At 42.9% G+C, this 25,807-nt stretch overlaps 2 protein-coding genes across 2 annotated transcripts; both read left to right on the top strand.

Moving 5' to 3' along the window:
- Positions 1–5,375: 5,375 nt before the first annotated feature.
- LOC123083531 (putative disease resistance protein RGA1) lies at positions 5,376–9,594 on the top strand. The gene is made up of 2 exons (XM_044505554.1): positions 5,376–5,565; positions 5,846–9,594. Exon 2 carries the CDS (start codon positions 5,873–5,875, stop codon positions 9,197–9,199), a length of 3,327 nt encoding a protein of 1,108 aa, XP_044361489.1. The 5' UTR covers positions 5,376–5,565; positions 5,846–5,872; the 3' UTR covers positions 9,200–9,594.
- Positions 9,595–18,940: 9,346 nt separating this feature from the next.
- On the top strand, positions 18,941–24,017 carry LOC123088489 (putative disease resistance protein RGA1). Its single transcript, XM_044510691.1, has 4 exons — positions 18,941–22,441; positions 22,537–23,322; positions 23,412–23,471; positions 23,759–24,017. The coding sequence occupies exon 1, from the start codon at positions 18,968–18,970 to the stop codon at positions 22,406–22,408; it is 3,441 nt and encodes a 1,146-aa protein (XP_044366626.1). The 5' UTR covers positions 18,941–18,967; the 3' UTR covers positions 22,409–22,441; positions 22,537–23,322; positions 23,412–23,471; positions 23,759–24,017.
- Positions 24,018–25,807: the final 1,790 nt, after the last annotated feature.

The following is a 25,807-nucleotide window of genomic DNA, read 5'->3' as shown; positions in this document are numbered from 1 at the left end:
ACACCGTGACCTTCGACGCTCTTGGGGGCCCATACACTATGCAGGTCGAGAAGGGGCGAAAGATAACCCAGATAGGAGGAGATGATTGGGATCGTTTCATCGCCCGCATGCGTCTTACTGGGGGTGAATTGATCAGCTTCTCCTTCAGAAGAGATAGGCCCAGGATTTCCGTTATCTATCTAAATTTCATTCCGGATAGTGAGGATGAAGTTCACGAGGACGAAGATGGTGCTGATTCAGATGATGATGAGAACCCACTTGTTGAATACATGTATGCCCAAGGACTCAGCCTGGGCGATGAGGAAATCGGCAACCTCTGGGACATGCTTCCGCTACGTGAAGACTACCTAGGAAAGCCATTCGTGACCCGCCTCACAAGGACGAATGTTAAACGGCATATCATGGTATGTTACTTAGTGTGGTAATTACATGATATGCATGCTTAGTGAGTGTAGTACTTCATATGATATGCATGTTGTAGTACTGTGATGAGAGGCCAAGTTTAGAATTCATTTAGTGAAGAATTTTATGACATGCATGTAGTGTAGTAATATGCGATGATATGCTTAGTGTATGGAGTAATCTAATGATATGCCTAATTACTGTAGTAATTTGATGCTTGGCGTATAGTGTAGTGATGTGATGATATATATGCTCAATGTTGAATCCAATGATATATGTGTCTTGAAGTGTAGGCTTTGTTGATAATTGCACGTGACATGATCATATATCATGTCAACTGTTTTTAGAAATTACCTAAGAGGTTACTTGATAGCTGTGGCATCGACCCGGGCGAAGAAGGCATGGCTGCTGGACTACGCCTTACCAGAACGGGCTCCATCACCAGCTGTGCCTATGCAGTGGACACGGACGGTCGCACTGTCTTGAGCAGGGCAGGGTGGAAGAAGTTCCTTCGTGCCAAGAATCTTCGGGTAGGACAGGCCATCGTACTCACTGTTGCGAACACCCGTCGCCATGACTTGAGGATGATGATCACCATCCACCTCATTTAGAACTGGGGTGGGCCATGTATCAATGTGAAATGAACTTGTTATGTCAGCTCTTGTTTGCGAGTACTTGTCGTGTATTACCGTACCTATATCTACTCATATCTAGGTACTATTGCTTGTGATGGATTGCAACTATTATTAACTGGTACCTAATGCTCTACTAGCTATGATTATTCCACTGTGTGATGTTTTATATGCTGTAGTGTGACATGGTAACTGTTATATATGGTAGAGGCTGGTCTCTAAGACCTTGTACAATGCAAGGTGCTTAGGGATGTGCTTCCACTGTGTGATGTTTTGTACGTGCCAGGTTGTAGTATGAAATGCTAACTATTCTATATGGTAGTGGCTGGTCTCTAATTGGACCGACATGTTGAACTATAGTATCAATGGTAGAGGCGTTTCGTTGTGCGCCACATCTAACAGTTCACATAATTAATTATCCAAAGATTAAGGTATGAAACCCTTGGTCCTACATAGCAACATTTCGTTCCAAAAATTAAGGTACTTCCACATTCAAACTAACTAATACTACAAATTCGAAGGAACTACTTAATACATTAACAGCACATAGGGAAGTAGCCCTGGTCCAACGGCTTGATAAATGACGAAAAAAAACTGAAAGAAGAAGGATCAGCCAGTAGCAGCACCATCAGCCTCCCAGCCTCACAACTTCAGCCAGCCTGGTGAACTCCAGGTTTTTTCCTGCAAAACACACATGTGATGTTGGAGGCAAGAAAATAAATATGCCAGGGGTCTTGTCATGGCATCTAATCACACGGAATGCTAGTACAAATGATGGAGAATAAAACATCCAACATGAGCAAATTCATAGGAGTTCTATATCTATGGATACCATCAAGAAAAAATGCTCAGTTTTAATTCAGACACAAGACTTGGTGAAAACGTGCATATCAGCAACATTGATATGTCATCTTTGTAAGCTTGGGTCAGTGACTTATCTTGTGTTTCATGGCATGACAATAATTTTAACAATAAATAGACATGAAATTGACCCAAACTCATGTACAAAGTTATGCCATATGATGCATGGATTGATTCACTCATAAATGACAAAATGCCAACTTTGTATAGAATTTGCAGTACTGAAATATTTCAGTGTGTACTGAAACTGTAGTACTGAAATAATTCAGTGTGCATCGGTGTGTACTGAAATTGTAGTAACGAAATATTTCAGTGCCTACCGGTGTGTACCGAAATATTTCAGTGTCTACCACTACAACATTACAAATTTTGCCTAGGGCAGTACCGAAATATTTCAGTGCCTACCGGTGTGTATCGAAATATTTCAGTGTCCACCACTACAACATTACAAATTTTGCCTAGGGCAGTTCCGAAATATTTCAGTGCCTATCGGTGTGTACCAAAATATTTCAGTGTCTACCACTAGAACATTACTAATTTTTCCTAGGGTTCATATGATGCCTAGGGTTCATATACATCATAATCCATCCTCCAAATCCATGTACTAAAATATTCATGCAATTCATTGAGATTAAAATGCCATCTAGCATTCCCTCTCTGAGCTATGACGATCAGTATCACCACGATGTAAGCACGAGCAGTAGGAAGATGAGGAGTGGGGAAGCTTACTCTAAACATAGCTACCGCCGCCGTTCAGACGAGGAGAGCGGCGAGGGAAGCGTGGAGAACGACGGGGAAGCGAGGTCGCGACCACTGTCCTCCTCATCTTGCGCTTCAGAGTCTCCGGTGACTTGGTTGGAGGCCGCACAATCTGCAACGGCACCTCGTGCATGGTGGGTTCGTGATCCAGTGGATGCTCTACCCTGGATCTGAACGCCCACCACCTCCGCCTGGTCCACTCTCTGGACGAATTGGCCTGCTCCATCGCCTAGAGGAGGATCTCGATCTTGTCAATTGGTTGTGCGGGCGGGGGGCAAAGCTTTGCCCTCTCCTTCTTCGTCATATTCTTGAGAGTGGCCATTGCCATCCAGTTCATCTGCCTTGTGTTGTCAAACCAAGAACGGATCTCCCTCAACCTGGCCAACTTGACCTACTCGCCGCCGGCGATCTGCACGAAGTCGGTGTTCTCGTCGCCGGCCATCAGCTCAATCTGCCGTGTAAGAGGGGGTGGGGGTGGGTGGGGGGTTGCCTGAGTGGAGCGAAGTTGCAGCGGCAAGAAGGAGGAGATGACTGAGGTGGACTTGGAGGAGAGGGAGGAGATGGCCGCCGATGAGTAATTGTGGAATGTGAATCACCATGGCGGCGGTTATGCATTCGACGAGAGGGGCGGCGCGTGCAAATTTTCCTAGGACTAAACTGCCCCTAGATTAAAACGCGTCCCCACCTTGTCACGAGTACTGGCCCCACTCGTTTTAGTACTTTCGCGTACTTTCATCGGAGTACTACCCAGTACTTCGTATTTGTCTGCCGTTAGATCGACATCAACGAACGGTTCTAAAAAAGCCCAACCACTCTAAAACTTATAGAATACTTTACATATAAATATGAGAAAATGGCATATTTATATGTGTGGAGTAAAACAAAAAGACAAAGAGAAAGCTAGCAACTTCATCTTGTAAGACATGATTCAGACATACCGAAACTGCATAATTGACATCTTCCTAGACATATTGTACAATTTCAATTTGACAGAATATAACTAGACATGCCAAACATAATGTGGAAATTTTCAAAAGAACTACAATATCTATGGATACAAATTATATTAATCCAAGCAAAATACAGGCATAAAGCACATTTGAAAATCATGCAACACATGATCTTCTACTGCACCAAGATGGGCATTTGTTGGTGAAGTTGCAATCTGACCACAATTCCTATGTAAGTGACAAGATAACATGCTTGTGTGTTCAAGCACAACAATAAGCAAAATACAATGTTTTTGATTACCTCATCCATCGAAGAAAATTTGGACACCAGGGAGCCAAACAACTGCTTGCAATAATTCGAGATATGGGCCCTAAGATGATCATGACCCACAATGGTCCCGTCATCCAGCTCTAGCTGGATAAATGGAGTGGTTGATGAGAGTGAGGCCATCAATTAGATTGACGTGCTGCAGATGGCAGGACTCAGAGCTAAGCAACGTGGTTGCAGGCTGAAAATGGCCTTGTCGCTCAAAATGCAATCCCAATTGCAGTAGTATAATGTATGAGGAAGTTTCCTCTACCTTTCTTGCAGTGGAAATATACGGCTTCCGAGAGGAGAGGGGAAACATGTACTGTAATATTTTTGCAAGGGATATACATGTAAAAAGGGTGCTGTGCAGCCACAACCTAATAAAGCACATAATTATGTATATATTAAACTACTACTACTATGTGATTTCCGTGCAGGCCGGCAGGGGTGGTTAATTAGGGGAGCTTATCGATCAGTTAAATTTAATCGTAAAGTTGGCAGGATGCATAGCTAAGAGACGAGGTAGCAGGTCAGAATTGATTGGATTTAGAATATATGTCGCCATCATTGTAGAAAATGTAACCAAATTACAATGGTATAATGTTTCTAGGAAGCTTCGTGGGCCTTTCTCGCAAGTCAAAGCCCCTATGTATTTCTGTCAACTTTCTGAGCAATTTCCACCATATTTATGGAGCTCCTTCATCTGTACCTCGACTCCACGGACTACGCTCAGATCGATTCACCTGCGAAGGTGAGACACATTATGAAGACAGATAGAACCCTGTGGGGCTGCAGAGGAACGCCTATAGAACCGCGAAGAAGGTTACAGAGTTCAGTAAACAGTCGCATGCTTCCTGCACAGGAAGAATTCCAGCAAGTAGCACATTCTCTAAAAATATTGACTGAAAGTGAGAAAACGGACATTTATTTTCCTCCAGCCATATTTTGTTGCCCTGCAGATGATTTATCTTACTCCAGGTGCCCTATATAATAGTCTACTCATGTGCTTCTGTAGCCGTCATTAAAACCAAGTTTTCGTTTTGGGACTAAAAAATATCGATGCAGTTAACACATTCCGCATAGAAATTCTTCCTGCGTTAGATTTCTGGTTTTCAATTGTCCTGGAGCAGTAGCCAATAGAAGAAGAAAAGTTAAGTTATATAGCAAGAAAAATTTATACGGATCAATTACCAGGTCCATGTGCCATGTACACCATAGAACAAGTGACAGATATAGAAAACAATGTCTTGCCCATTCATGCTGAACCAGTCTTTGCAGTAGTTTCATGTATATTCTTATCTCTTCGCTTATCGTCCAATCTTCAAGTTAGAAAATGATGCATTATTCGGTCGGAATCATTTGTGATGACGGTACAGACAATTGTTTTATATATGCAAGTTGCAGAAAATTATAGAAATATTGAACAACAGAGGCGCATAGTTAAATGAGGGACCACCAGTAGGTACACGTACCAGTCAACATATAGTTCTTGGATTCCTTGATCTTATCTCCATTTGCTTTCATCCTCTCTCTCCAGCAACCTCCCATTCCCATACCAACTTGACGCGTGAGACATCTGCACGGGGCAGGCGACGAACGAGCCACAGTATCATTGCTCTTTCACCGAAGATCAAATTTGGGCGTTGTTAAGGTGAATGCTCTCCTCAATCCTTACCTTGTTTTGCTCTTTACCGGCTGTTCGTGTTCTGTTTCTTTAGCTTTACATAACATGGAAATTTTATGTGTGTATGTACTAGAGCTATACAAGCTAAGCTAGTGGAACTAATACATAAAGTTAATAGAATGAGGGTTGCAAGGCGGTAAGTCATGCTTTGAATCTAGGAGCAGTTCCTGGCTCCATAGGAAGATAACAAGGTTGTTCGGTGTTCTATCAGTGTTTAATTGCTCTTATGTTCTTTCAAATGCTGCAGTTACCTATTCTTCTGATCTGCAAGATCATGGCAGAGTCGCTGCTACTCCCTCTTGTGCGCGGCGTGGCCGGCAAGGCCGCAGATGCACTTGTCGAGGCCATGACCCGCATGTGTGGCCTTAACGATGACCGCCGAACGCTAGAGCGCCATCTCCTAGCCGTCGTGTGCAAGTTGAACAATGCGGAGGAGAGGAGCGAGACAAATATCTATGTCAAGAGCTGGATGAAGGAGCTCAAGTCTGTCGCCTACGAGGCTGATGACGTGCTCGACGACTTCCAGTACGAGGCTCTGCGTCGCCAATCAAAGATCAGCAAGTCCACTACCCGCAAGGTGCTCAGCTACGTCACCCCCCACAGCCCACTGCTCTTCCGTTTTGAAATGAGCAAGAAACTGAAGAACATCCTCGAGAAGATCAATACGTTGGTTGAGGAGATGAACAAATTTGGCCTGGAGAATTCTGAACATAGGGATGAGCAGCGACATCCTTGGAGGCAGACGCACTCCAAAGTGGATGACTCTACCAAAATATTTGGGAGAGATGATGATAAGGAGGTGGTGGTGAAGTTGCTGTTGGACCAGCAAGATCAGCAAAAAGTGCAGGTGTTCCCCATCTTTGGGATGGGAGGTCTTGGCAAGACGACTCTTGCTAAGATGGTATATAATGACCAAGAGGTCCACCGACATTTCAAGTTAAAGATGTGGCACTGTGTGTCAGAGAACTTTGATGTCATTGCTCTTGTCAAATCCATCATTGAATTGGCTGCAAATGGAAGTTGTTACCATCCTGGCAGCATTGAACTACTGCAAAAGCAACTTGAGCAAGTCATTGGCCGAACAAGGTTTATGCTCGTGCTTGATGATGTGTGGAATGAAGATGAGAATAAATGGGAGGATATCCTGAAGCCTCTTTTGTGTTCTGTTGGTGGACCAGGAAGTGTAATAGTTGTCACAACACGAAGCCAGAAAGTGGGCTCTATAATGCAGACCCTTCAACCCTATAAGCTAGCATGTCTGAGTGAACAAGATTCATGGGAATTGTTTGCACAAAAAGCATATAGCAACGGTTTAGAGAAGGAGAAAGCAGAGTTGGTCAGCATTGGGAGACGTATTGTCAACAAATGCAGGGGGCTACCTCTTGCTCTCAAGACAATGGGTGGATTGCTAGGTTCATATCAACAAGTACAAGAATGGAAGGCCGTCGAAGAAAGTAATAGTACGGATAATGTTAGAGGGAAAGATGAGATCATATCCATCCTAAAGTTGAGCTACAGACACCTATCATCTGAAATCAAACAATGTTTTGCATTCTTAGCAGTTTTCCCCAAGGATTATAAGATGGACAAGGACACATTGATCCAACTATGGATGGCAAATGGTTTTATTCAAGAGAAGGGAACAATTGATTTGAAAACAAGAGGAGAATTCATTTTCAATGAGTTGGTTTGGAGGTCCTTCCTCGAAGATAAGCAGGAGCAAACACACAATGATGGTACAAGAAGTTATGTGACTATTAATTGTAAAATGCATGATTTAATGCATGATCTAGCAAAAGATTTCACAGATGAATGTGCAAGTATAGAAGAACTGGCTCAGCAGAGAGCATTGTTACAAGATGTTTATCACTTGCAAACCTCAGACGCTGAACTGGAACAAATCAGTGGGTTATGCAAAGGCAGAACATACCTCCGCACTTTGTTAGCTTCTTCAGAATCATATATGGATTTTAATTATAATAATTATAATTTTCTGAGCAAATCACACAAGGATATTAAGGAGTTGCAACAGGTATTGTCATCACTAAGAGCATTGCATTGCTCCCCCACTGCAGCTGTCATTTGCAAGGCCATAAATCCAAAACATTTACGGTATCTTGACCTCTTCGGGTCTGACATCGTTAGGTTACCAGATTCAATATGTATGTTGTATAACCTACAAACACTGAGGCTCATAAATTGCCAGGAGTTGCAGCAGTTACCAGAAAACATGGCAAGATTGATAAAGCTCATCCATCTTTATCTTTCTGGTTGTTATAGTCTCAAAAGTATGTCTCCAAACTTTGGTCTACTGAAGAACCTTCACATATTAACAACATTTGTTGTGGGTACTGGATATGGCCTTGGGATAGAACAGCTCAAAGGTTTGCAACACCTTAGCAATAGATTGGAACTAGTGAATTTGAGCAACATAAAGAGTGGGGAGAATGCAAAAGAAGCCAATCTCTGTCAAAAGGAAAATCTAAGTGAGTTGTTGTTCTCTTGGGACCAACAAATAGATGATGAGCCTACAGATGTGGAAGAAATGCTTCAGGGATTAGAGCCTAACAGTAATATCCAAAAGTTGGAGATACATGGATATGGTGGCCTGGAAATATCACAGTGGATGAGAAACCCTCAAATGTTTAACTGCTTGAGAGAACTCAAATTTTTTGACTGCCCAAAATGCAAGAGTATACCTGTAGTCTGGCTATCGGTATCTCTAGAGATTTTGCTCTTAGAGAAGATGGATAGCCTGATAACATTATTATGTAATAATCTTGATGTGGAATCTGGATTCATTAGCCCTCTGCAAATTTTCCCATGGTTGAAGAGAATGATGTTGATTGACCTACCAAGACTGCAGATATGGTCTGAAAATAGTGTGGGGATGCCTAGTGATAGCTTGGTAACATTCCCAATGCTTGAAGAGCTAAAAATAGAAAATTGCCCTGAGTTTGCAAGTATTTCAACGACCCTCACTGTCAGCTTTCTAGGAATAAAGGGAGCTCAAGGACCTCTTGAAAAACTTAAGTGTTTGACTCTGAAAGGCCCCAACAGGTTGGTTACAAGCTTCAGATTGTCCATATCACAGCTTATGCTTTGGAAATGCTTTCACTTCATGGAAGAGCTGACGATTGATGGATGCAGTGATCTTGTCTGCTGGCCGAATGAGCAACTGCGGCTCTTTGATCGCCTGCGCGTCCTGTGTATCAGATATTGTGACAAACTGGATGGGTGGTCGCATCAAAAGGGTACCCTTCCGCTGTCCTTGGAGAAATTGGATATTTCAGACTGCAGAAGTCTAGCCAAGCTGCCTTCAAAGCTTGGGAATCTAGCTAAGCTGAGGAGTCTCAATGTGAGTGGGTGCAGTGGCCTGAAAGCGCTGTCTGATGGGATGGATGGCCTCACTTCTCTTGGGGAATTAAAGATTACTGAGTCAGATATGAAGGGATTCCCGCATGGTCTCCTGGAGCGGTTGCCCGCCCTCGAACGCTTAAGCATACTTTTTTGCCCAGAGTTGGCAAGACGATGCAGAGAAGGTGGGGAGTATTTCCACTTGGTCTCCTCTGTCCCACATAAGATGATCGATCTTTGGTGAGGCTTCTGTGTAATGTTCTCATATCAAATTCAGTGATAACAGGTGATGAATCGATGTACCTGCAGCTCGGGAGTTCTGAAAGCCTCCTCGACAGCCGTGCGCGGAGCGACCTGGAGGGGGCAACCACTGTCCTCCTCGGCAGGGTGCGGAGGGGGAAGGAAGGAAGCAATGATGGAAGGAAGGTTCCGCCGCGTGCACCCCGGCCTGGGGCAACTTCTGTTCTCCTCGCCAGAGCGCACGCCGAGGCGTGGAAGAGATGGAGCCAGATTTGCCTGCGCCGACGGAGACGAGAGGTGGTGGAGAAGGAGCAGAGAGGATTAACGGGCTGGGCTGGGCTGGATCATTATTTGCCTTGTTCCTTGCTTTATATTCTGTGTACGACATCAGAAATACTTCCAGTCCATATTTATTTTCCGTTCTTTCTCTTTGCGGACGCTAGAAGTAATATTTCATACTGTACATGAGCTTGTTGCTTTGATCTCTATACAGCCTAGCAGGTGCGACTCCAGAATATTTCTACCACGTCTAATTTCATTATGCTCGGCTTAGCTTGATAGTAGTTATTATTACTGGAAAGTTACTGCCATCTTTTTAGGCACCTTGTTGCCCACAAACGACTGAGTTACAAACATGCGGTTTCACAATTTTTTGCAAGAAAACATAATGCTTCGTTGCAAAGAAATTATTTTTGCCCTTCTCCATGAAGTTTATTATGAAATGCTTCTGATTCCAATCTATGTGTACAAAATTGTATTTTTGTGTGTAGATGATCAGTCTGTGCTGCAGCAACAAGTTTCTTTTCAGGTAGCTAGATAAACTTAACAGAGCAAGTAATTTTTGGTTTGATACCACTACTGCCCCCTCGTTCCCTGACTTAAAAAGCAGTAGGCTGTCATCTGCGAAAAGAAGGTGGTTCACGGCTGGGGCCGTAGGTACCACCTTTAATCCTACAATGTTTGATGACGAAGAACTGGTTTTCAGAAGGCACGAAAGGCCCTCCGCTGCAATTAAGAAAAGGTAAGGGCATATCGGATCTCCCTGCCTTATACCTCTGCTTGGTACAGACTGATCAAGCTTTTCTCCATTAAACAGAACTGAAAAGGAAACAGACCGCACCATGGCCATGACAGTTTTTATCCAGGGCACAACAAAGCCCAGTTTTCCCATTATTGCCTCCAAATAGTCCCACTCCAACCAGTCATATGCCTTCATCATGTTAAGCTTAAGAGCACAATAACTGTTAGCCTTCGCTTTGCTGCGCTTCATAAAATGAAGACACTCATAAGCACTGATGATATTATCTGTTATAAGCCTGCCTGGGACGAAAGCTGATTGTTCCTCGGATATGATCTCCGGCAAAATTTGCTTCAGCTTGTTTGCAATGACCTTGGGTGCAATTTTGTATAGGACATTGCAAAGGCTTATAGGCCTAAATTGTGACAAGATTGAAGGATTTGTTACCTTAGGGATCAAAACGAGGATGGTGTCGTTTATACTTTCCGGTGTTTCTTCACCTCTCACAATCCTAAAAACAGCAGATGTCACCTCTGCACCACATAACTCCCAGTGTCTCTGATAGAAGTGTGCCGGAAAGCCGTCAGGACCGGGCGCCTTTGTTGGGAACATCTGAAATAAGGCTGCCTTAGCCTCCTCATTTGAGTAGGGGGCACATAGCATGTCGTTCATCTCCGCCGAGACTTTGGTTGGGACACAGTTTAAAACTCTCTCCATGTCGCTAACCCCCTCCGAAGTGTACAAAGTCTTATAGAAATCATTTACCATAGCCTTTAACTATTCCGGATCATCAGTGATAACCCCTAGCGAATTTTGCAACGCCTTGATCATATTCTTCTTATGCCGGATACTTGCACGTAAGTGAAAAAACTTGGTGTTCCTATCACCCGATGTAAGCCACTGCACCCGTGATCTCTGCCTCCACATTATTTCCTCCCTGTGATACAACTCCACAAGCTTCTCATTGATTTTCATCTCAACATGCGTTGGTGCAGTACGGCTGGCGTCCGCCCTAAGCTTTTCAAGTTCGTCCTTGAGCTGTTTTATCTCCTTGCGAACACTCCCAAACGTGTCTCTGTTCCATCGGCCCAAATCACGTGACACCGCAGCTAGCTTAGCCCCGAGCTCTTCCACCCAGCCGGTAGCTCCATGCGCATCCCACGATTCAGCTATCATGCTATTCCAGTATTCATGACCCTCCCACATGACCTCATACTTGAAGGAGCCCGTACTCTGCTTACTTCTATGATCCGTGTTCAACCTGGCCAAAATCGGGCTATGGTCTGATGTTGCGGCTACCAGGTGTGTAAGATCAGCCAACGGAAAGCGTGCTTGCCACTCAGCCGACACCAGGGCTCTGTCAAGGCGCACCCTTGTGAAAGTTCCTCCCGTTACCTTTTTTTTCAAAAGTCCATGGTATTCCAGAATAGCCAATGTCCAGCAACATGCAAACATCAATAGCATCTCGGAAGGTTTGTATTTGCGCATTGCTACGCTACCCGACACCCACGTGCTCATCCGGATGTAGCACTTCACTGAAATCACCAACACAGAGCCACGGGAGACTGCTCAAAGTACTCATGTTTTTCAAAGTATCCCAAGTCTTGTATCTCAGGTGGGTTTGAGCTTCACCGTAAACTATAGTTAATCTCCAAGGAGCATCACCCGGTTCAAGGACCGAGCAGTCAAGGTGATAATCAGAATAACCCAAAATCTCTATATTTATTTCATTGTTCCAGAACAAACCGATACCTCCACTCCTACCATGACTGCTAACATCATAACCATTATCGTATCCAAGTGTTCTTGCTAAAGCTTCTACCCTAGAGCCTTCCAACTGGGTTTCTACGATACATAACAGGGTAGGGGAAAATTTCCTCGCGAAATCGCGAAGTTCATGAACCGTCGCGGCTTTGCCCACGCCACGACAATTCCAGCAGAGAACACTCATTGGGCTCGGCGGTGCCCGTCACTCAGGCCCACCAACTTTTGATCCATCTTGCTTAGCAACATGGACTTCACCGCTGAAACTTTCTCCGTCTCCGTCGCCACCTTTGCTCTCTTTGTTTCCTGTGTAGAACTTGGGCTTGAAGGCACCGGTGGGGGGAGCAGTGCAAGCATCTTTCCTTGTGATCCCGCTGGAGATTGAGTATCCTTTGGGATTGTCACCGGTCCCAATTGCACAGATGGTTCGGACCCCCTCTTCCTAACTTTTTTAGCGTCCATCATGCCCAAGTCCTGCTCACCGTAATCCTCTTCGGCCCCATCATGCTGACAACTTGAGCCTCCACCTCTCCCAGATTGTCCTCCTCTGCGACCCCCCCCCCCCTGCGTCCACGGCCGCCTCCTAGCCCGCTGCCGTTCCTCATGAACCAATTTGCCCTGAGCTCCTTGAAGACAAGCGCCGATGGAGGGTGGATTCCCGTGCCATGTTCCTTATAGAGGTGGCCTAGCATGCCGCACACCGCACACCGCACACCAATCTGGTAACTTCTCATACTTGACCTTGTAGATTTGCCTCTCGCCTCCTCTGATCATCATGAATCTGGATCCATATCTCTATTAACTCCAACCGGACCGTCGATGGCTTCGTCACCCCATCATATTCCTTGAGAATTACTGCGTCACCTCGGAAGTGCCACGGTCCCTCATGCATGACCCTCTCCCAATCCTCTAGACAGGAAAATTGGATAGTGTAGAGGTTCTCCTCTAAGGGCTTGAACTTGGCTTCTTGTGCGAGATCCCATGCCGCTCTCATGTTCTTGAAAAACCAAAACTGACTGTAGGGTTTATCGGAGTTGACCCTAGCGAGAGCAATCCAGCGCGCCGCTGCCTGCGGGACGTCCTTCTCATCAAAGATCACGTCGTCCAGGTCTTCCTCCTTCAGCCCTAACTCTTCCATCATCCTTGCGACGTCGCCGATCCCCTCCGGAGGCTGGGATCCATCTGCCGCCATGTTTGATACCCTAACCCGAGCTTGAAGATCGGCTTTTCTGCAGGAGCCCTATGCCCCCGGTCCTCCGGACGCAGCGCAGCCGGAGATGCCCCCCCCCCCCCGTAGTTGGGAGGAGAAGCTGCGGAGGAGTCACGGGCGGGGAAGAACAAGGCTCGATGGCGGCGAGAATCGCCCCCCGAGAAACCAAAACCCTAACTCGAGGGAAAACTTTTTTGTAATACTGGTTAGTATACGTACATCCATAGAATAGACTTGATGGATCGAGTTGTGCGCTGCTGAAAACTAGGTGTGGGCCTTGAATCACGCATGGGCCATTATTTCAGTCTGCCTCAAGCCCACACATACGACTTCGGAAGGAAAAAAAAACTTGTGAACCGAAGAAACAAGCGACAGAGAAGCAATATTTAGTCCCACATGGCTTAGCTTAACATAAGCACGCCAATTCATAAGCGCACCATCCACCCCAACCTGTGCGGTCTGCACATCCAGCAACCCCAACTGGATATTGAAATTGAATTCCTGTAGCGTATGACACGTACGCCTGGTAAAATATCCTTTTTTTCCATAATTTGTTATTTTAAATAACCTAAGCATTTTTTTGTATGCCTTATGTGTACGCCGGGTAAATAACTCCTTTTGTTCTAGTATATGCCTGTCAAATAATTCCTTTTATGCCATGCTCCTAGTAAATAATTCATTTTATTTCCTTTCTCGTAAACTCATATTTTAAGTAACCTCAAACATTGTTTTGAATCTATTAGGTAAATGCCTATGCGTTGCAATGGGGCATACATATTCTAGTTATTCAACATCAATCATGTTGAAAATATATGCTTAGAATCCTTATGCGCGTCAAAAAACATTGTCGCCTTGTTTACTTTTAAATCACTCTTCTTCGGTCTTCTTCTTCCCATTCCATGCTCACCACAGCTGTTAATGGCACACCCCTCTGATAATCCCCAACACTCCCACAAATCCAACTTATGTTGCAGCCATTGCAGCAAGAATAGACGAGCACCAGACCAACATAATGATTACTGCATCAAAATATGCATCAAATTGACAAATTTGACATCGAAAAAATAGAAAATTAGACATGTGAAGATGTGTAATTTGTGGTGAGCTTGCAAATAATTTGATATGTCTAATTTTGTCAACATGTTGTAAGATATATTGTGCATGTATGAATCGTATATAGCAGAATTAAAGTTGGATGGATGGATGAACGAATGAAGGTAAGAATATGTGCAGCAAGAATAGACAAGCACCAGACCAACATAATGATTACTGCATCAAAATATGCATCAAATTGACAAATTTGAGATCGAAAAAATAGAAAATTAGACACATGAAGATGTGTGATATGTGGTGAGCTTGCAAATAATTTGATATGTCTAATTCTGTGAACATGTTGTAAGATATATTGTGCATGTATGAATCGTATATAGCAGAATTAAAGTTGTATGGATGGATGAATGAATGAAGGTAAGAATATGTGCAGCAAGAATAGACAAGCACCAGACCAACATAATGATTACTGCATCAAAATATGCATCAAATTTACAAATTTTACATCAAAAAATGAAAATTAGACACATGAAGATGTGTGATATGTGGTGAGCTTGCAAATAATTTGATATGTCTGATTTTGTCAACATGTGTTGTAAGATATATTGTGCATGTATGAATCATATATAGCAGAATTAAAGTTGGATGGATGAATGAATGAATGAAAGCAAGAATATGTGTGGTGTTACCAAATATTTGATCTTTATCCCCTAAAAAAATAAATTTAGAGATTGGTCATGATTGATTCATTTTCATAAAGGCGTTAACAAATATTAAAAAACTGATTTAGTTTGATAGATAAAAATCAGTTTATTTAGCTTGGTTGGCTAAAATTTTTTAATTAGATCAGTAGGATAGTGAAGGCCTGAAGAAGAAAAAACAGTGGAAGATTGATGGTCATATGTGGAAGGTTGGACGAAGGGTTGGTGACGGAAAACTGAAAGATGGGACTTTAGATTCTTTGTAAGTAACAGAGACTACCAAATAAAAAGAACTAGATGAGGTACATCCAAACCGTCTCAACCGTCAATCTACAATCTAAGGGATTATTTGGTTGCATTGTTCTAGCAAAACCAGTTTTCCATCAATTTATATAACAGCATAACAAACTTAAACCATGTTTGGCTCCCATAGCAAAAACATAGGGGCCACCTATTTAGAAAGTGCTGCAACGTGCGTCGCGGAAACACGCACCGCCCGCTGCCCAAATGCGTGCTCTTTGGCCGGCCCATGTGCTTCGGCAGGGTGCCCCTTTTTTCTGTTTGTCTCTATCATTCTTTCTTTTACGTGTATTTTTTTCTCCATTTTTTTTGCTTCTTTAATTAAATTTTCAGACATCAATTTTTGTATGATTTGAAAATTGCTCTGATTTTTATAAACTGTTCACAAGTTTTAAAATGTCCCCGGATTTCAAAGAAAGTTTCAAATTTTAGAAAGTATTAATGAGTTTTAAAAATGTTCCAGATTTCCAAAAGTATAGCAATTTTTAAAAAGTTTTTAGAAATTTGATAAATTTTCATTAATTCAAATGAATTTTCATGATTTTCTAAAAAATGTTGCTGATTAAACAAATATTTGTGAATTTTAAAAATTGTTCCCAAATAGTTGAAAAAAAATTTGTCGATTCAAAAAATTCCACGAATTTGAAAATGTTCAAGAACTCCAGAAAATTTCACGAAGTAAAAAAGAAATCAAATTTTAAAATATTTATGAATTTCAAAAAGTTCATAAATTTGAAAAATGTTCGTAATTTTTGTAAATATTAACAAAATGATTTTTTTTTGTGATTTTCAAAAAAAATTGTTGAAAAATGTGAGTTCAAAAAAATGTTGGTTGTGACTATCAGTCCATCTCCAAGACATAGGGTGTACACTTTTTTTTCGAAACGGGGGCAAAAGTTTTGCCTCATCGATTAGTTAAGAAGAAGAGAATTGCCCAATTAATTAAAGGAAAACCGGGCGAAAACCAATACAAACGGAGGACGGACTAACTACTCACATGTCAAGAAAAACCCCACAACCGCATAGGCGGCCCCCGCCGGACTCTTTGATTACACAACATCCACAAATCTCGACATTGCTACTACGCCATGTGACCCCCGACAAGAACACCTCGATATAAGACATCAAACACCTTCCAACCCACAACGACGACCCAATCCAAGAGGATGGGCCGAGAGAATGAAGATCATCCATCAAGTGGATAATGAGTTTTCTATTTTTTAATTCTTTAGATTGCTTACCACATGTGTTACCAAGTGGCTATTAGTCCATGTCCAAGACTAAAGATATATCCAATGGTTTTATGTTCCTTTATCCTGTGAAATACTCCCTCCGTCCCACAATATAACAACGTTTTTGACACTAGTGTAGTGTCAAAAACACCTTTATATTATGGGACAGGGGGAGTAGTTACCAAGTGGCCATCTCATGAATATATATATATATATATATGGAAGTCTAGGGAAATCATTCTGCTGCGCTTCGTGTATTGAATAACATTTACTTTCATTTCTCATTCTAAACAACGAAGATTCACAACATGGTGAAATTGAAGGAAACATGGATTTTTTTGAAGAAATATGATACAATGGTATCTTTGTGATTACAAAAACGCCAAATCGGAGATGGGTAAGGATTTCTCTTTTCATGTTCAGAACCCTCTGCCCCCTCTTCTCCAATGTGTCATGTAAGATACCTCAGCTATAAACAATCTGTCTTATACCCTCATACAATATTGTGATGCTAGTCTTATTCTGTATTTTAAATTTCTCTGCTTGTTAGCCAACATTTAGATCCCGCGTCGACGGTGACAGCGCATGGCAGCGGCAAACTCCAGCGAGCCGCGGTCCAGCCTGAGCCCGAGCCTAGCCAAGCCGGGCCAGGAATATCAAATCGTTGAGCCGCCGGTCTGGTCCCAGGCCGACTTGCTCCTGGCGGTCTAAAGGACAGCTCAGTAAGGGAACGCACCTGACCTGACCGTGTCCATCCTTAATATACTGACCCATAATGGTCCTACTTTAACTAACAAATGGAGTGGTTGATGAGCTGAAGATGGCTAGACAAATGGAGTGGTTGTCTTCTTCCATGCAGGCCGGGAGAGGGTGGTTGATGAGGGGAACCTATCGATCAGTTAAATCTAATTGTAAAGTTGGCAGGATGTGTAGCTAAGAGACGAGGTAGCAGGTTGGAAGGGATTGGATTTAGAATTCACAATGCCATCATCGTAGAAAATGTAACCAGACTGCAATGGTATAATGTTTCTAGGAAGCTTCCTGTGCCTTTCCAGCAAGTCGGAGCCGGCCTACGTATTTTCTATCAATTTCCGGAGAAATTTCCAGCCGTTTTATGTAGCTCCTTCATATCTATCTTGACTCCACGGTCTACACCCAGAACGATTCACCTGTGAAAGTGAGACATTGTGAAGAAACATAGAACACTGATGACTGTAAATTTGATCTATACCATACCTCATTGTGAAGCTGGAGAGAAACGCCTATAGAACCTCAAAGAAGGTTACAGAGTTCAGCAAACAGTAGCATGCTGCTTGCACAGGAAGAATTCCAGCAAGTGAGGATGGGACATTCTCTAGCAATATATATAGAGTGAGAGCAAGGACGGACATCTGGTTTGGAAACTGATATTTGTTTCCTCAAGCTATAATTTTTGCCCTACAGATGCTCGTTAGAATATTACTTTGTTTATGTGCTCCTGCAGCCCTCGTTAAAAACCCGATTTTTATTTTTTTGGTGATCTAAACTCTAGAGGGAGAAGTTAATTAGTGTGCTAAACAAAAATCTCTGGTAGAGAACCGAGTTTTCATTTTGGACTGAAAAGAATTGATGCAGCTAACACATTCCACGCAGAAATTCTTCCTCTTTATGAGATTCCTTGTTCTCAATTCTTCCTGGAGGAAAAATTAAGTATGAAAAATATCAAGTTACATAGCAAAAGATAAAAATCTCTGTGCCTCCCATCTAGTGCGCCATAGAACAAGTGACAGACACGAACACAATGTCTTCCCCATCCATGCTGAACCAGTCTTCGCAGCAGTTGCATGCATGTTATTCTTATCTCTTCTCTCATTGTCCTATCTGCAAGTTATAAAATTATGCATTCCCAGGGCTTGAACATTATTCGGTTGGAATCATTTGTGATGACTGTACAAACAATTGTTTATATATGCAAGTTGCACAAAATTATAGAAATGTTGACATATGCCATCAGTAGGTACAACTACCAGTCAATATACAACTCTTGAATTCATTGATCTTCTTTCTCTCTCCAGCAACCTCCCATTCCCATACCAAGCAGCCTTGACGCGTGAGATCTGCACAGGGCCGGCGACGAATGAGCAGCAGTATCATTGCTCTTACACCAAAGATCAAATTTGGGCTTCGTTGAGGTGAATGCTCTCCTCAATCTTTACCTTATTTTGCTCATCGATTCTACATCTTCTTTTTTTAATTAGCTATACAAACCATGAAATTTTTATGCATATATATCAAAAAGTACGCACAGGATCTACACAAACTAAGCTATTATGGAACTATAAGAAATAAAGTAAAATAGAAAGAGGATTACAAGGTGCTAAGCCATGCTTCGAATCAGGGGCACAATCTTTCCTGGCTCCATAAGAAGATAAGAAGGTTTTCGGTATTCTGTCAACGCCTAATTGCTTTTCTGTTCCTTCATATGCAGCAGTTTCCTATTCCTCCGAACTGCAAGATCATGGCAGAGTCACTGCTTCTCCCTCTAGTGCGTGGCGTGGCTGGCAAGGCCGCAGACGCACTAGTCGAGACGGCGACCCGCATGTGTGGCCTCGACGACGACCGCCAAATACTCGAGCGGCATCTACTAGCCGTCGAGAGCAAGCTGGCCAACGCTGAGGAGATGAGCGAGAAAAATCCCTATGTCAAGAGCTGGATGAAGGAGCTCAAGTCTGTCGCCTACCAGGCCGACGACGTACTTGACGACTTCCAGTACGAGGTGCTGCGCCGCCAGTCTAAGATTGGCAAGTCCACTACCCGAAAGGCACTCAGCTACATCACGCGCCACAGCCCGCTGCTCTTCCGCTTTGAAATGAGCAGGAAACTCAAGGACGTCCTCAAGAAGATCAATAAGTTGGTTACGGAGATGAACACGTTTCGCTTGGAGAGTTCTGCCCGTACGGAGGAGAGGCAACATCCTTGGAGGCAGACACACTCAAAACTGGACGATACTACCCAGATCTTTGGAAGAGATGATGATAAGGAGGTGGTGGTGAAGTTACTACTGGACCAGCAGGATCATCGGAGAGTGCAGGTGCTGCCCATCATTGGGATGGGTGGTCTTGGAAAGACGACTCTTGCTAAGATGGTCTATAATGACCAAGGGGTCAAGCAACATTTCGAGTTGAAGATGTGGCACTGTGTGTCCAACAACTTGGATTTGATTGCTCTTTTGAAATCCATCATTGAGTTGGCTGTAAGTGGAAGATGTGACATGCCTGACACGATTGAGCTGTTGCAAAAGAAACTTGAGCAAGTCATTGACCAAAAAAGATTTATACTCGTGCTTGATGATGTGTGGAATGAAGATGAGAGGAAGTGGGAGGATGTCCTCAGGCCTCTTTTGTGTACTGTTGGTGGACCAGGAAGCGTAATTGTTGTCACAACTCGAAGCCAGAAAGTAGCCTCTATAATGCAGACCCTTGGAATCCATAAGCTAGCATGTCTGAGTGAACAAGATTCATGGAAATTGTTTGCACAGAAAGCATATGGCAACGTTGTAGAGCAGGAGCAAGCAGAGTTGGTCAGCATTGGCAAATGTATTGTCAACAAATGCAGGGGGCTGCCTCTTGCTCTCAAGACAATGGGTGGATTGCTGAGTTCAAAGGAAAAGGTACAGGAATGGAAGGCCATCGAAGAAAGTAACATTAGGGATAATGATGGAGGCAAATATGAGGTCATGCCCATACTCAAGTTAAGCTACAAACACTTGTCCTCTGAAATGAAGCAATGTTTTGCATTCTGTGCAGTTTTTCCCAAGGATTATGTGATGGAGAAGGATAGATTGATCCAATTATGGATGTCAAATGGCTTTATTCAAGAAGAGGGAACAATGGATTTAATACAGAAAGGAGAAATCATTTTCGATGAGTTGGTTTGGAGGTCCTTCCTCCAAGATCGGAAAGTGGCATTCATACCTGCTGTCAATGGTGCTAAAATGGGCTATGATGAGATTATATTATGTAAAATGCATGACTTAATGCATGATCTAGCAAAAGATGTCACAGATGAATGTGCAAGTATAGAAGAAATGACTCAACAGAAAGCAATGTTAAAAGATGTTTGTCACCTGAAAGTATCAAATGAATTGGAAAATATCAGTGGGTTATGCAAAAGCATAACATACCTCCGCACATTATTAGCTCCTTCAGTATCACACAAGAATGTTAAAGAGTTGCTACGGGTATCAACATCACTAAGAGCATTGCATTGGTCCGCCTCTTCAACTGTCATTTGCAAGGCCATAAATTCTAAACATTTACGGTATCTTGACATCTCTGGGTCTAGCATCATAAGGCTGCCAGATGCAATATGCGTGTTGTATAACTTGCAAACACTGAGGCTCATAGATTGCCAGGAGCTGCAGCAGTTACCAGAAGACATGGCAATACTGAGAAAACTCATGCATCTTTATCTTTCTGGTTGTCATAGTCTCAAAAGTATGTCTCCAAACTTTGGTCTATTGAACAATCTTCACATATTAACATCATTTGTTGTGGATACTAAAGATGGCCTTGGAATAGAGCAACTCAAAAACATGCAACACCTTAGCAATAGATTGGAACTGTTAAATCTAAGCAAGATAAAGAGTGGGGAGAATGCAAAGGAAGCCCATCTCAGTCAGAAGCAAAACCTAATTGAGTTGTTGTTCTCTTGGGACCAAGAAATAGATGATGGGCATAAGGATATGGTCTGTAATGTAGAAGAAGTACTTCAGTGTTTAGAACCTCATAGTAATCTCCAAAAGTTGCTGATAAATGGATATGGTGGCCTGGAAATATCACAGTGGATGAGAAAGCCTCAGATGTTTAACTGCTTGAGAGAACTCAGAATGTCCGACTGCCCAAGATGCAAGAGTATACCTGCTGTATGGTTCTCGGTCTCTCTGGAGACTTTGTCCTTATATAACATGGATAACCTGACAACATTATGTAATAACCTTGATGTGGAATGCGGAGGATGCATTACCCCTCTGGAGATTTTCCCAAGGTTGAAGAAGATGAGGTTGATTGAGTTACCAAGCCTGGAGATGTGGGCAGAAAATAGTGCGGGAGAGCCTAGTCATAACCTGGTAACATTCCCGGTGCTTGAAGAGCTAAGAATCGAAAATTGCCCCAAGCTTGCTAGTATTCCAGTGGCCCCCATTGTCAGCGAGCTGACAATAGATGGAATTCACAGTACTGCAGTCGGTCCAGTTTTTATGAACATCCTTTTGGGCTCTTGGCCACTTCTCGTCAGCTTAACTCTTCGATCTAAGGAAGACATATCCATATTAACTCTAGAAGCCCAGCAAAACCGAAGTCAAATGCCTCTTGAAAAACTTACGAGTTTGACTCTGGAAGGGCCCAACAGCTTGATCAGAAGCTCCGGATTGTCCAGCTCACAACTTATGGTTTGGAAATGCTTTCCGTTCGTGAGAACTTTGACGATTAGCAAATGCAGCAATCTTGTCCGCTGGCCAACAAAGGAGCTCGGGTGCTTGGATGGCCTCCGCTATCTATGTATCCAAAATTGTGAAAACCTGGGGGGGAACACTTCATCGCCTGAGGAGGAAACCCTTCCACTGTACCTGGAGGTATTAAAGATTTCAGAGTGCCGCAGCGTGGTGGCACTGCCTTCGAACCTTGGAAATCTGGCCAAGCTTAGTAGTCTCTTTGTGCGTTGCTGCAGCGGCCTGAAAGCGCTGCCTGATGGGATGTGTGGCCTCACTTGTCTCAGGTCATTGACGATTTGGGCTTGTCCAGCTCTGGAGGAGTTCCCGCATGGTCTCCAGCAGCGTTTGCCAGCCCTCGAACTCCTGAAGATAGTTGGCTGCCTAGAGTTGGAAAGACGATGCAGAGAAGGTGGGGAGTATTTCCACTTGGTCTTCGCTGTCCCAAATAAATACTATATTTGTTGTTAGGCTTCATGAAAATCCAAGCTGCAAGGTGCCCTGGTAAAAAATCAATATGCCTTTTGTCTAATGTTTCTCATATCAAATTCGGTGATAGTACCATGCGATGCTAAGGCGATGAATCGATGTACCTGCAGGTTGGAATCTCCAAATTTTAGCAGATGCCTCATCAATCTCCACGGCTGGGGCTTGGAGGAGAGGGGGCGAGACTTGCCCGCGCTGACGGAGACGAGGAAGGAGCAGAGGAGGTGGAGGGGGAGAGATCTGGATGTGCGTCAGGGGCAGCAATTACGCCCCAGAGCAGAGTTTGTGTTCATGGATCCGCTGATAATATATATCCCGGAAGTAAATATTGTTGCTTGCTTCATCTCTACTACTTCCTGTACCTGCTTAGAGTTAACTCTGCGTATGTGGGTTGTGGGGTGGAGTTGTGAACATTTGCTGCTAACTGTTAGCATATGCCCCACCTGGAGACGCCAAGCACATCTGATTGTGGTTCTCAGCAGATTGCCGATGCCATGTTGCCAATGACTTCAGGTTCGCAAAGGTTGAAATTCAGACAGGCTTTGAAGAGCATGACCGAGGCAGAGGCGCATATGCCTGCATTCTGATCATAGATTAAAATCGCGGGAGAAACAATTTCGCGGCAGCCTCTCCCAGCAGCTATAGCGGCCGCCATAGCGGGCAACCGCGGCAAATAGCGGAAATTTTTCTGATGGGAGTGATGATTTCGGGAGGGTTTTGCTCATTGTTCAGCCATTAAGAGGGATCTGTGGAGGATTTCCCGGCAACAGCCATGGCATAGCGGCGAGGCTCCCGGGCAGCTATAGCGCAGCTATCGCGGCTATTTCGCGGGCTATTTTAATCTATGATTCTGATGCCACTGTCTAATACTGCATATCCATAGAGACCAAGTGTTTCAGGTAAAAAGCTTTGACCAACACCTTATACTTTAACCTTGCATAGCATATACCACCTTGATTACTTATCTGACAACCTTACGTATACACAGGACAACTACAAGACACCAACTCTTCTTCTAAATAGTGATTGGTCCATTTGGATTTGGAAGGTACATTCATCCCCAGCTGTGCTCAGATCGACCAAGCGCATGCAGCGCACTTGGTTCTCCTCTCCTCTATAAATAAATACTCTTACTGAAATTGCTTAAATGATGACACTAGCTAGTACTTAATCTGAAGCAACGGAAGAAATGGTTCTGGTTCAGCCACATTTACTTGCGTTTGCTTCCCCTCTCCTCTATAATGGTTGGAGAAATTGCTTATCCACAACAAATTCGGCGGATGATAAGTTGGTAATATGAATGCTAACACGTACAATGATTCGGTATACCTGCAGGTCGGAATCTCAGAAACCCTACATAACATGAAGGCAGCGACGATCGAACTGTAAGAGGAAGCACTATAATGTGGGTTGTAGTTTTTTATGAGCCAGACTCATGTATAATTCAGTGGGCACTAAAGATGGCGGATGACAAAGCTGCGAACATGAGGCTGAAGTTTTTTATGAGCCACTCCTGGTTCAAATCTGTGTGTACACATGTCACAAAGCTCAAATTGATTCCGCGATTTAACAAATGACCTTCTCTTTGGCTTGACTTTATCCAGAAGTTTTCTTGCCCACAATGTGGGTTGCATCCTAACTATCACAAAGTTCCTTTGTAGCTCGTCCTACATGAAACCTCTTATTTTCAGCCCTTCAACATTGCTTTGAGATCCGTACTCTCCAACTAACTTGCAACAAGCAGATTTCTCTTTTTTATTTCTCTCAAATGAAAGAACATATGGACTTCAAACTTTGCAGATCAAACAAACTTTACAACTTCAATGTGTGAAAAAAATTTCAGATTTTTTGGACCAACATAAATATACAAAATGAGGATTTTTTTGATTAAAAAAATAAGTTTAAGCATTTTAAATGCATGAAAAAATCTGAAAGTTTTTTCCCACATAGTAATTAGTATGTTTTATTGTCCTGCAAAGTGTGAAGTTTATACGTTGTTTCGTTTGAGAGAAACAAAAATGACAAATGTGCCTGCACGGATCTTGATGCAATAATGGATGGCTAAGATAAGGGGTACCATGTAGCTCAAGCTACACAAAACACACTAACTATCATTCGCTGTAAAATCAGAATGTTGTAACTATATATGACTGGTGTGTTTTTATTTTAACTCAAGGATGGATATGTAATGCCATTGATTCATGTCATTAACTCGAATAGTTGCGGTGTGACAATATCCTTTTGTGTTCTTGTCTGAGAGGAGAGGGGCAGACATGTGCGTCTGTCACAAGCAGCGGACGCGAAGTATCTGAGCTCGAGTTCAAATGAGCTTGGATGAACCGTAAAATTGAAAAACAAATCTGAATTTTTTTCGTGGAAAACTTTGATAAATGTTCCAAGTGCTTGAAAATTTTCATCATGAGATCATATTCGTGGAAGGCATGACAAAAAAAATTGATGCGCTACTTTCGAAATCATTTTGGAGCACTGATTTTTTTTGCCACACCTTCCATAAATGTGATATCATGATGAAAATTTACAAACACTTAACATTTGGCAAAATTTACCACCAAAAAAATTCAGAATTTTTTATTTGTTTTTTCATTTTCTTTTATTTACAGCTCATCCGAGCTCATTTGAGCTCGACCTCAGAAGGGTACTTTGGACAAGCAGCACGCATCACTCGAAGCAGACATCAAATAAGTTGTCTGAGTTTTCTTTTTAGGAAAATGAGTTGTCTGAGTTTGGTGAACTCAAACAGCAAATGACTAGTAGTGGTGTCCGTTGGGAGGAGCAAAAGGCAAGCCAGACAAACAAATGGCTACCTATTGGTAATCATTCAGTACTCCCTCCAGTCCATAATAAGTGTCGTAGTTTTGAAGTACGGTTGAATTAAACTTGGTTCGAAACTGCAATAGTTATTTTGGATCGGAGGCAGTTTAAAACAGTTGGTGCACTGCTAACTGGGCATTCTGGAGAAAAAGCAATCTCAAATTGACAAAAAAAAATGGGCATTCTGGAGAAACAAAAAGGAAGTATCTATTTGTTTATTTAACCTGTGAAAACAAATTTTAGAAATCCATATCGTTATCGCATCTGCCTACTAGCAAGACATGGACGGTGGACATAAATACGAGCTGTGCTTACTGTCTCTACGTTTTCAGAATCAACAGCGGCAGCATGGTGAGGCACAGCAACCCAGTGGTTTATCCTTCAGTTCTTGTACAAGTACTTTACCATTGTGATCTCCATCGCCGTCGTCGAACACCAGCGTTATCTTCACGAACGTCAGATCTGCCACGGACTGACGGATAGCATGTTATGTTTCTGAACTCCCCTGCTTATCTAACAAATCATGCTTGAATAGCTGCTAATCAGACAACA

The sequence above is a fragment of the Triticum aestivum genome, chromosome 4A, assembly GCF_018294505.1.
Source record: "Triticum aestivum cultivar Chinese Spring chromosome 4A, IWGSC CS RefSeq v2.1, whole genome shotgun sequence".
NCBI classification, from domain to species: domain Eukaryota; kingdom Viridiplantae; phylum Streptophyta; class Magnoliopsida; order Poales; family Poaceae; genus Triticum; species Triticum aestivum.
The sequence above is the reverse complement of the archived record's forward strand: the minus strand, read 5'-3'. Positions and strand labels throughout refer to the sequence as shown.